Source organism: Euprymna scolopes, chromosome 9 (assembly GCF_053919585.1).
Source record: "Euprymna scolopes isolate OS-2025 chromosome 9, ASM5391958v1, whole genome shotgun sequence".
Taxonomy (NCBI): Eukaryota; Metazoa; Mollusca; class Cephalopoda; order Sepiida; family Sepiolidae; genus Euprymna; species Euprymna scolopes.
The window spans coordinates 10,482,594-10,496,294 of NC_136490.1; the positions used below are offsets into that span (position 1 = coordinate 10,482,594).

The window sequence follows — 13,701 nt, forward strand, 5'->3', positions numbered from 1 at the left end:
ATCCACCCATCAAAAAAAAAAAAATATATATATATATACATGGGTATAACTACAAAATCTAAAAATTGTAAGAGAAGTTGCAATCCCTCTTTTTTTTATTACGCCATTTACTTTATATATATATATATATATATATATATATATATATATATTAGCGGGACCTGTGGAAATTCCACAGGGGCTCAATCATAGGTAATCTATTGATATTGACATTCTGTAGATGTTCAGCATAAATGGAAACGCTCTGATATTATTGTACCTATTTACAATGCCTCCCCACGGGACAGAGTTAGACACCAGGGTCGTTTTTTAACGTGGAGAAAAAGGTACAAAAATAAAAATTGTCTCAGTCGTGAAGGATTTCTCCTTCACCGAAAGAGAACAAGAAATAGAATTGCAGCATCTGAAGAACAGATACTACACTTTGATCCTGACCAAAAGGCCAAGAATGCGATATTCTGATATTATTGTAGCTCTTTTGTTAAAACTGCAAAAATATTTATCTAAGCTAGCAGGGACGCCCAGTGTAGCCAGATCGTAAAGTACGCTTAAAAATATTTTAATTCTTGTAGACTTCGTATATCTTATTATAGAGTTAATGTTCTATCGATTTTTATATACTAACTTTATAGTTGCGATTTCAAAAATAAAAATATATCCATATGACTTGGGTGCATCAGCTTGAATTGAAATCAAAACTTATGAAAATATATATATATATATATATATATATATATATAATGTAAAGCTGAACGTGTGTGTGTCTGGTCACGAATAGGCTCCTATATGGTTGACTAGTTTAAAAAACTGATTACATATAATGATAGAAGATGTATCGAGGATCAGGAATGAGTATGTTTGATCTGGCAGAACGGTGGTTCATAATTGTGGGGTCTGCGTTCGCTCCTGGCCCTCAAAGTATGGAAATAAAAAAATTAAAAAAAAATGTTTACAAGTGTTTTTGATATAGATGTACATAAGAATACTTTGACAAGTATGTTTCAACTTAAATAGGGATGGTATAATAAAATTGTGGAGTCTGCGTTCGCGCCTGTACTCCATGGAAATATGGCACAAACTTTAAAGACTTTTCATATCTATTTGCCTAAGTATACTTTGGTAATTATGTTTCAGTTTGAAGAAATATGGTATAATAAAATTATTGGGTGTTCGTTCGCGCCTGATCTCCATAGAATGTACATAGGTCACAAAGTTTAACAAGGTTTTTTAAAAGGGGTGAGGGTCCACAATAACACCTTAACTTTAATCTTAATTCACGTTAGCTTTTATTTATTTATTTTTGAATTGAATCATATTGTGTCGAATAAATTCACCTCATAAATTCACGTTCTTATTAAAGTGAAAGCCCCCCCCCCCAAAAAAAAGTCGGAACTTTAGACAATTCTCGACACAAATTTTGCATAACTGTTTTTTTCCTTCTCCACTTGCACGTGGCACTCTTTCGAAAATAGATAAATAATAAAGAATAAGAACGTTACTTGTTATCGTGTCAAAAGGAGAACATCCTGCTCACATGATTACGTGTCTTTTTAAAAACAGTTACATAACCTTTTTATTCTTATTTATATATCTGTTTAAGTTTTTTTTTTGTCAGTGTATTAGAAGGAATTCAGTTGATTACAACCCTTTCCAATAGTACAACCCTGAATCCGACAGCACAATACTACACCGTTCAATACTGTAAAACTGAAACGAAGCTGTTCTGCTTGAAAAGGGCGCCATTTTCTTCTTATTCATATTTATATCGATTCTTTGCTTTAAAAAGCTAAAGTAATTACGTGTTTACTTTTTTAATATTCCATTTTGCTGTTTCGGATTATTTTACTAATAAGTTCCTTCAGCTATAATCGAAACCAAAACTTATGAAGAATTCTTGGTAAAATTATTTATTACAAGAAGTGAAAGTCCATAAAAATTAAACGATAGTCACTCTGATGTAAGCGTGACACACACACTATCCTATTAATATATATATACTAGCTGGACTCCCGGTGTTGCCTGGTTGTATGATACGCTATAACATATTTTAATTTATACAGATTGCGTATGTATTATTATAGAATCAAGCCTGGATTGAATATTACATCTTATGAGGAATAATTTGCCCGGTGGACTGATTCGCCCAAAAAAGTAATTATAATATTCATCAAATTCTGTCTGTGTTTGTTTACAATAACACGTCAGCTGATATTTGGGCTTGACGATCTTAAAAATAGTCTTTCTTTTATAGATAAAAAAATTATTTTTGCAGGGGAATATTTCACATTACACTAGCCAAGATTACACCGGTGTAGCGTAAAATATCCCCCTGTAAAAATTATTTTTATCTATAAAAGAAGAAAACCTATTTTTATGATTGGACTTTTTCGATAACTATTTGGTGAATTTCTGTACAAAAGATATCTAAGAATACTGCCAGAAATATAAATTACGTTGGTGTGAAATTTGCAAAAGATAACCTCAGCTGTTTTGGAACTTATGAAGAAGGAACTCAAACACACACACACAGTGAAATTTATATAATAGTATATATGTATGTATATATATATATATATATATATATATATATATATATATATATATATATAACACAAACTATTGTTTAAAATATTTAATTCTGGGATTGCGTTATGTTTTAAAAAAATCTATTTTAATTGTTCTAATTAGCCATATTTTGTAATTGACTGAACGAGTTACTCGTATCTTTTTTAGTTATGTATTTTCTCTGTCACCTCCTTACAGTTTTTATTGTCGTTTTAAACATTTACAGAAAGAGTGCCTTTTTTTTCCGTGTTACCATCTAATTTACTGTTCTGGGGTAGTTGACACCCCTATATTCGTGATAATATGAACCTGTCTGGCACTATGTCAGCCAGACGTTTTTGCTCTCGAGTGAAGAGCACACTCGAAGTTTAACTGCTCATGGTGAACACCAGGACTGCTTCACCTTAATATTGTTACATCTACCCAGGACCACAACGTTTACGTACACATCTGCTCACACCACAAACACCTATATAAGATGGCAAAATACACTATTCATCATATGGATAATATAGAAATAAAGGGACTTATTTTTTATTAAAGTAAAAATAGAAGAAATAGTGTAAGTGGCTATGACCCAACGGGGCATATGCATGTTTAATTGCATATTAACTATTTACATCCGGATGGCACATATTTGCTAGTGTAAATAATCTGTATAAATCTTTTCGTTTTAGACGAGATTTTATTTTGTTTTTGTCAGATTTTTGTCGTTTTAAATATTTTCCATAATTTGTTTTCAGGTTGTTTCTCAGTAAAATGTGTGCATTTGAAGATTTGCACTAAAGATGCATTTGCTTAAAATATCTCGAAATCATCTGTGATTTTTCTGTTTCTGATTGTTGGTTAATTCTTTTCTTTTTTTTTTTCCTATTGCTAAACTGTAACAACTACTAAATTATGAGATTTTATTTATCCGTCGAAGAAGTTTATATATTTTTATAATATTTAATATTTTTTTATCAATATCGTTTAACGTCTTTACCGATAAATTACAACAAAAATGGCGCCATTCTCAGGATTTACTTTGGAAAAGATATGTGAAATGAATTTCCTTTTGAATTAATCTAATCTTCAATGCTGTTGACTTGATTCGAATCTCTCATCATATAAAAAGCAGGGAAGAGCAGACATCGTCATCTCGTCATCTTGCTCATCTCAACTGCTGCGATGTTATCAATTTTGTTTTCCAGCATCATGAGTGTGCCATTTATGAAAAAAGTTACAAATGACATCTCGTGACCAACACGAGAGACAAACGTTAAGAGTGTGAGATGAAGATTGATAATTCGTATTTGGATTATTCAGACTACTGAACCTTCGGATTCATACAATATGATGATCATGGTGATCTTGAGTGTTATTTTCTCAACATTTCGGTCAATGTAACCTTCGACCTTCTTCAGGTGTATCTTGTCGAAATTCTATGCAGATTTCTGAGTTCAACAATATACATTTGAAGAGAGTCGGAGGTTACATCGACCAGATTGTTATGAAAATAACACTCTAGATGAGAATAACAGTCCAAATAATACACATTAATTTAGAGAATTTGTTTCGATTAAGAATGTAAACATTCTGATGAAAATTAACAACAAAAAAAAGAAGAAATAAATAAGCAAATTAGCCATTTTTATATCAGATTTCATAGTTAATTGTCATTGCTAAATGTAGAATTGTTATTTCTCCATTGGGGAGTGCAAACTTTTGGTGATCTAATCACCTCTATGAACCAGCTAGTACATCATATATATATATATATATATATATATATATCTATATATATATATATATATATTCTGTATATTATACGAACATTATTGGTAACATATATGCATATCTGTTTCAGAGGAATCACAATTTAAAGATACCACTTTATCAGACCATAAAAGGAGGCGATATTGAAACGAGACTCGAGATTACATTAATTTTTCTTTTCATAAAATATATTCGGGTGTGGTTTATGCTCTGAAAGAACGTGGGGTGTATACTTTGTGAATGTGAGCAGTAGAGATTTTGGAGGGAGGTGTAGTGAAGAAAGGGAGTAGGAGTTAAATTTATAAATAGATATGAAAACCTCTGCCTGTGTAATTACTCCAGACACCGCGGTAGAGTGGAAAATGTAACTTCCAATATATCTTATTTAAATCATATATAGTCTGTATATTTGCTCACTGGCTGTTAATTTGACCATACAGACATATCTTTTTATAAATAAATAAATAATTCAAAAAGGTGAAGCAAATAAACTTATAAAAAAGCCAGGAATAAAATAAATAAATAGAGCTTATCAATAAAATAAATCGATAATGAAGGCTCCATCAGAAAAGGCAAAACAACCATAAAATAGGGAAGTTACAGCGATGAGAGTATATTATTTCAGATAAAAGTGAAAACTTAAGTCTATAAACAACCGCCTAAAATAATAGCAATACCCCCCCTACAACTTCTCTCTCTTCCTTCACTACTCACCCTTTCTTTCTTTCTTCGCCACATTTACCTTCAAAACTTTTTGGTCTGATAAAGTGGTCACTTTGAATTGGGATTCAATCGAAACATGTATGTACATATGTAACCAATAATGTTTGTATAATAAACAGATTATATACCAGCTCTGTCATTCATTGAGCACATTTTAATAATCACGCAGGTTTCATTGGATTTACATCAAGGAAACCAATCTATACAACCATTTTATATATATATATATATATATATATATATATATATATATATATATATATATATGAGAGAGAGAGTAAAATCAATAAATCGTTGACGTTTTTGCAATGTTTGGAATATATGTTACTTGTTTTTCATGATTTTTAGAATCCAAATCTCATGGTAAGTTGTCTTAAAATTTATTTATCTGAAATACCCCCCCCCATCTCTTTAACACTAAAATAACTTCTAACAACACCTGGTGTTCAAATTCTGATGCTTTCTTCTTTTAACCTAAATCTGCTCAATAAAAATGCTATTGGTTAATGCCATCCAAATAAGCTTTCTAAAATTAACTTTGCAGAAAATTAACCTTAAATATTTTATTGATATGAAAATGCATGATCGAATTGTTTGAAACCTTAACATGTATTCTAAATGATAAATTAAAAAAAAAAATGTTTGGTTGAAAAAAAATAAAGTTTTTCAAACCAAATATCTATTGATAACAATACATAACTTTTTGTTTCCAAGCATGTATTAATACTTACCTATCCTTCATCTTTATAAATCAAATTGAAACATCAGCACAAAAAAATTATATGCCTTTTGTTTAGTCCTAAAGTCATGGTTCAGTGTTTAGATATAAAAATGTTTTTTGCTTAAAATAATCTTCAGGTTATTGAAGTCTTAGATCAGCATTATATGAGGATGAGAGAAACAAAGACAAACACCGTTTATCCTTTAGTTGATTTTGGACTTGATAACAATGAGATGGATGAATCATTTGTTGAATGATGACTATTATAAGAGGATTGAAACTGATGAATGGCATGAATAAAATTTGATTGCTAATGAAGACGGTTTGTGACAAAGATTTGCTGATGACACTCTTGTAGTCTGCAGTGAAGAAACTTGTGGTAACATGTTCCATAGATGGACAGTTTTTTGAAAGAAACTGTTTTTATATTAATTCCATTTGATGTAGGGCACATTAGAGGAGGAAAGGAACATTCCTTGTAGTTGCTGTAAAAAGCACTTCTTGCTGTGGATGTCTTGCAGCTCAGTTGAAAATAATAATAGAGTAGAGAACAGAATAGGCCATCTCCTAAAAGATTGCATCGTCGATTTTGTGAAAAAAGAGTGAGGAAGGAATGCTTTCAGAGGTATCCCCTAATATGCATTAGCAGTACTCCATCTTTGAATCTATCTGACTCTTATATAGGCAGAGTATTGCATCAGGAATACGTTTTTTTAAATTTTATTTATTTATTTTTTTTTTTTTTAGAGCAGTAGAATGATTCAACCATTTTTCAAGCAACTTTAGCAACACAGGATAAATAGAAAATGAAACAATTTCCATTGTTATCCTTTTCATTTCTACGGATAGAAACAAGTTAAATAAACCAAGATATTAGTTACCATAAACAAACATTAATGTAACTTTCCTGCGTCTTCCTGTAGATATCTCGTATATTTCATTCAGTTTACAAGCAGCAAAATGAATATTAATCGTAAAGAAAATGTCGTTTTAATCTTTTATATCGAGAAAGATTTAAGATTTTGTATGATATTATTAGCAAACAATGACGCAATCTGTAATAAGATTTAATTTGCAAATCAAGATTATAAATATTTTTCATTCTAACATAAAATCATCTCATGAGATTTGAAAGCAAGTTAATAACATTTAAACTAACAATAACAAACTTTGATTCTGACTAGCCAATTCGCATCTGTTATTGTTGTCCCATGTTATTGCCAATCTAATAACATAGTTTGTTATAGTTAATTAAAAAATTGTGCAATTCCACTCAAACAACTGGTAATGTCAAGATAATTTCAGTCATGACCCGAAAATCTAAATCACCAAGCAGAATAACTTTTATTTTAATTGAAGAATACATGGCAACAAATATTTGTTATAAATTGTCACAAGGGCATATGAAAAGTTTTATTACCACACAAGCTGAAAGTAAGTTCTTTGATAAGAATATTTATGTCTGAAGCACAAATGAACCATGATATTGTCATTTTAAACTTAAATTCAAGCTATAATATATAAAATAATTTTATAAAATAAACAGATTATTTAATGCAAGACTGTCACTGCGATGGGTCCTACACTAGAGCAGGCAATCGATTGATTTGATTGAAAAATGGCGATTTCACAGATTTTGATGATAAAAATATGAGTGTGAAATATTGGTTGATCACCATTCAATCTCAGGTTTCTCTACTAGTGTGTATATATATATATATATATGTGTGTATATATATATATATATATATATATGTGTGTATATATATATATATATATATATATATGTGTGTATATATATATATATATATGTGTGTATATATATATATATATATATATGTGTGTATATATATATATATATATATATATGTGTGTATATATATATATATATATATATATGTGTGTATATATATATATATATATATATATGTGTGTATATATATATATATATATATATGTGTGTATATATATATATATATATATATGTGTGTATATATATATATATATATTAGGGTAGGTCGATTTTGGAACTGTACAAAATAGCATTTGAAGAAAATTGCAAAATAATGTCAAAAGTTACCACAAGAAATATTTTTCTTTAAAATTTTGTATTATGTTGAGCATTCCAACTTAAATACCAAATAAATTCGGATTTTTATTACGGTATCGGCGGCACTCCGGAATATATCGCTTAAATAAAATTCGAGTGCTAACAAACAAAAACAATACAATATATACAAGTTTTTGTATAAACAAAGGTTATTGATTCGACTGTTATAATCGAAAATCTCTGCAAATACATATTTTGTTTACAAAAACTTGTTCAATCAAAATAAAAGAACATTCTAATTTGTTAAAATTTAATCACCACTTATTACATATAAATCTAATAAATAAAATAAAGTTGATCTATTTCTTAAAGTTAAATGGAAGCATCCGTTTTTGACTTAAAGAACATCAATAAAAAGAAAATTCTAACTTGTATTAAAGTTAAGATGAATTTATGTATTTTATAAACAAATATTAACCTATCTATTTTTTAAAAATAACCTGTATATTAGGATAGTAGGTAAAACTATTTTATTTCTAACGACTGTTTGTTTCACTTAAACGGTAAAAGTGTCAGATTATTAATCCTGAAGAATGGATTTGCTATGTTGCAAGCGGCTGAATAAGTTATTTTCATCTACGTTTGTTATATATGCATATTCTTTATATTTTTTTGTGTTTTACTTCATAATAAATACAAACAAAAATTTCTTTTAGTTAGGATATCTTTTCGTTTATGTTATGAAAAAAAATAACTGACCACAATAGACTTCCCTTTTATTTTTTTAGCAGCATACATTACATATTCAGATGAAAATATAAAACATGAACAAAATTTGTGAAACGCAGCCAGTTGTGATTGAGAAAAGATTTTTTAAATAGACATTTTTCAATTGGAATTTTTTAAACTGAAGGTTAGTTAATAAAGAGACATTTCGGGATAATCCTAAGAAATGTTGATTTTTTGTTTTTCATAATATTTCTATACATGCGCAAAACCAAGTTAGGGACAGCTAGTATATGAGGTAAACGTGAAACCACTAATTTTTTTTTTATTGGGAACAGCAATTTAGTTCACCAAGAACGCGAATGCATGTAAGCTGATGTTAACCAATCTCTGTTTACTTATCCTACCTAAAGCTGTTACCTATCTGGTTTTGGGTTGAAGGTTTGAGAAAATTTAAAATTAATTGGAATGTCAAAAATAACTACTTACTCTTACTAAAAAAATCCTGTTCAAATTCTGTCATTATTTGGCATTGTCTTTTTTTGCTTGAATCTATCCAACGAAATTTTTATTTCATCCCTGTAAACTGGCTTTCAATCTTGACGCCCCCCTCCCCCGAAAGAAAAACACAAGTGCTTTTTCTGTTTCCGACTTTTCTATTGCTTGTTTGTTTTATATGAATGTTTCATTGTAACTAAGGGTGTGATAACGATGATGGGAACACATGTGATTGTGACATTATGTGTAAAATACAGGAGAAGCACCCTTTTCTTCCTGATTCCTGAGAAGACAACGTGTGAAAGGATCTTTCCAAACGAGCCATATTTCCCAAAAATGAATGGTTGCCGTCTGACTTTACAGATGTCAGAGATCAGCTCAATTCACACCCAGATGTCATTATATTGAAATAAAACATTTGGTGCGATGAATCCTCCTCTCTCATTGATTTTTATCGAATAAACTGTGTCAGCAGCATCATCATCAGCATTGTCTTCATTGTCATCATCACTGTTATCATCATCATTATTTTTAAATATATTAATAAAAATGTCTTAAATATTTGGTTGAAAATGAATTACAAAAGATAAAATGTTTTTCTTTAAATTCAAACATCCTTGAATATATACTATTTAATTGGAATTCATTATTGAGATGAGTATTATTTAATCTATTTATTTATTGTGGACTATTATTCTCATTTTTCTTAGATGTTCTTTCACGACGTTTCGGCTAACTATTCCTCTGGCCTTCGTCAGGTGGTAACCGTGACGGGATAGGAACTCCGATTCTCCTATCTGCATTCACACTAATTACTGCCATCCATAGTTGTTGTCGTCTCACCACGTTTTGATCAAGTAAACCTCTGGCCGGCTTTGGGTAGGATTGAAACCGCTATCTTCAGACAATTCTCATCGGAGCCCATGGTGCAGTGGATAGAGACGTTGAATCTCTACGGTTCCAGGTGAAAATTGTCTGAAGATAGCGGTTCCAATCCTACCCAAAGCCGTCCAGAGGCTTACTTTGTCAAAACGTGGTGAGACAACAACTATGGAAGGCAGTAATTGCAGTGGATGCAGTCAGGAGATTCAGCGTTCCTATTCGTCGCGGTTACCACCTGACGAAGGCCAGAGGAATAGCTGGTCGAAACGTTGTAAAACAACATCTAAGAAAAATGAGGATAATAATCCTTGAACATGTTTAAGTTTAGTCAAGCTGAACTATATTCTTACCATTCCATTCAAATTTCTTCTTTTGTGTCTTTTTATCTACTCATTTAAAAATCAGTCTTTTTTTTATATTTATAATTAAAAATCAATGTTTGATTTTAAAATTGTTTATTAAATCAATCACCTCTTTTATCATATTGTTGCTTTTTATCAAATGACATAATAAGTAAACGTACATAAAAAATTAGTTTCACATTCGGAGCAAAGACTTAATGGCTACATCAGGCATCTAACAAAATGTAACTTAAAACTTTTTGACTTTCTGTTTGTAAGAATATCTACAGCGATAGAGAAAGAGAGGGGAAGAGTGATATTATGTTTTCGCTTTCTTGAAGAGAAAGATATGAAAGTCATTCTTTGAGGAACTTCCTTTTCTGCTGCTGATTGTTGTTGATGAGCATCATTCATTTCAGATTTTTTTTACTAAGGAGTCACCACTTATCAAAGCTCGGAGGCCACTAGAGGATAAGGGTTAATGAGTGTACAGGAGTCAATGGGAAAATGTCATAGTAACCGTTAGTAGTGCAAATTAGATAAATTGGATTACTTAAGGGGATTAAGTTAATCAAGAATTTGTTCATGCTGGACTTGAAGACTACCATATTGTAGTCATTTGGAAAGCAGGAAAATGGAACAGAGTTCCACAGACGTGCAGTTTTAAAAAACAAACTTTTTTTCATGGAATCTACGTCTAGGTTTAGGCACAGGTAAAAAGTGGGAGAAATTATTGATTATTATTGGCATTTGTTTTCCCCTATATCTTTCCTGTTAGAATTCTTTCTTGAAAGACAACGGGTACTTACAAGAGGAAACATGTGGAGGTTGCCAACATCCTAAGTAAAAGTGTTTCTGCGGAACAAACTGGATTCGAAGGTTGCACACACAAGCAGAGCAACAACATTTGTATAAAATATATAGATTTTTTCTATTTCATGCATTGTTCCTCAGTATGTTAGAGAAAGATCACTTACACTTTTGACAATTCCGTATTCTGCTTTTTACATTTTTTGCATTAGTTCAATCTAGGCATTTAGCGGTGAACATGCTCTTTCAGATTGTTGTTGGATAAACTACCAAACTAAGCCTAATGATGCGTCTTAAAATATCTCAACATTGAGAGATAGCTTTATCTCGGGTGTGTATAGGTAGATATGACTGTAATCATACATCAGTGTGTATATATATATATATATATATATATATATATATATATATATAAAATAAATATTTTAAGGAGCCAGACTCCTTAATATATTTATTTTATTGTATATTTTTATAAGCTCAACACATTATATTTATCACTTTCTAAAAAATATTAATCTTTAGTTTTTAATAACGATATGAACTTAGGATCAAAGTGTAGTATCTGTTTTGCAGATGCTGCACTTAAGGTAATTTGTCCCGGTCAATGGAAGGGAAAGCCTCTATACTGGGACAATTATTATTTTTGTTAATCAGAGTGCCCCCTTTTTTGCCTACTCTTAGGGGAGCTGGTTTTTACCCCACATTAAAAACGGCCTTGTGCCTTATTTGCTTTGGTGGGGAAGCAAATAAATAAATTAATATATGTATATTAACATATTATGTATACTTCCATTTGAGAGTGTGTGTGTGTATATATATATATATATATATATATATATATATATATATATATATATATATATATATATATATGTTTAATATCTAATATCTGACGGGATAATTCACTTGATCTCTAATCTGTGACTTATCTCATTTATATATATATATATATATATATATATATATATATATATATATATTAAGTAATGTGATTGATAATTTAAAATTTAAAAAACAAATTATAATTAAATTAAAAATCAGTTTCACAAGAAGGAACAACAACAAAATCAATTATCTGTACGATCGTTTCGGAAAACCGTGTTTTTATTGTGGTAGACATCAAGTTACGGACAATAATTAATACATATAGTTTTTTAATAAACAAGGTCTCCTCATCAGCAAATTTTAAAGGGTTTTTATTAAATCTAAAAGACACCTTAAATAAACCTAGCATTAAAAGTAATGCAGATGTATCTGAAAATAATTGAAATAAAAGGTCTGGATTTAAAATTGATAAGAAAATTAATATGGGTTAGAGATAGAAAAGAAATAGAGTAAAATATAAATTTGAATTTAAATTATAAATTTGCTTTAAGTACAACATTACAAATATATACATGCATATATATGAAAAAAAAATACACATACATGCATATACATGGATATACAGGTATATACATAAAAATATAAGTACAAAAATTTACCTTTTAGTTTTTCGCCTTTTGAAATCAGGAACTATGGTTAAAATACTCATATGTGATGTTTGCTATAGCTTTTCACCTTATTGAATGATGAATTTTAAAAGGGGGACGCCCGTGCAATAAATTATTTCCGTTAGCGTACTTTTGATTTAAAGACGCCACGGTTTATATTTCGAATGTTGTTTGTATAATTGCATAATGCAAGGGGGGATAATTAGTCATATTTTCTTTAATAAAAGGGCGCAAGGGGGATAATTAGTCTAACTTAATTTATTTAAAAAAAAAAAAATTGTAATCTATTTTTACTAATAATTAATTTTTAATGATTTAAGGTGGTTTATAGTTATTAAATTTAAACCAACGTTTATGACTATATGTGAATATTAGTTCCTGTCTTGAATTTAATAGGGTGGTTGCATTTTTTATATCTTCATATTTTAAAATTTTTAGGGTATCTTTTGTACATAGTGCACAGAATTTATCTCCTGATTTATACGGTTTGCAAGACACACACACACACACACATAACACATATACACATCAGGTTAATAATGTATTTGTTGAATAAAATCCAAAGAATATCAACTGGGTTAATATAATGCACAATAACAAATAAAATTATATTAATATTTAATAATACTGACATGGAACAAACTTTGCTACAGTGGCATGACAATGTTACGATATGTAATTCTTAATAGATAAGATCTCATCTGGTCGAAAATAGTTTGTCTTTTCCATCATCTGGGAAGTTCTTAAAATGAATGCCATAGCTTGTTGTAAATAAATATTACTATATAACACACACACACACATTAGACATATTATACACACACACACACACACATATATATATATATATATATATATATATATATATATATATATATATATTCTCAATGTACATCCATAAGCTCCAAGTTGTGGGTGTACACTTTTTTATTTGCTCAGAGACGGTTTTGTAAATTGATAGCAACCACTTTGAGAAATCTTGTACTTTTCAGTGCAGACTTGGCACCAAAAATGTTTATCAATGTCCGATTCGTGGGTTTATAAATGCCTGGATGTTGGCCTTTTATGTGTCTGCTCATCGAATGGGGGGTTGTAATATGTTGGGAAATTCTAACCTTCGATCATCCTCCCTTC

The 13,701-nt window shown here is 29.8% G+C and overlaps 1 protein-coding gene and 1 pseudogene across 16 annotated transcripts in view; one reads left to right on the forward strand and one right to left on the reverse strand.

Moving 5' to 3' along the window:
- Positions 1-13,701, forward strand: part of LOC145284430 (lachesin-like) — a 1,332,212-nt gene that overhangs the window by 1,090,571 nt on the left and 227,940 nt on the right. For 9 of the 16 annotated variants that reach the window (XM_080133226.1, XM_080133240.1, XM_080133233.1 and 6 more), the window contains one exon: positions 5,395-5,409. The exons of the other annotated variants lie outside the window; for them this stretch is intronic. In XM_080133226.1, coding sequence (XP_079989352.1) covers positions 5,395-5,409 — 15 coding nt within the window. The remainder of the gene's footprint in view (positions 1-5,394; positions 5,410-13,701) is intronic. 16 annotated transcript variants of the gene reach the window in all.
- On the reverse strand, positions 322-455 carry LOC145285375 (U2 spliceosomal RNA; annotated as a pseudogene).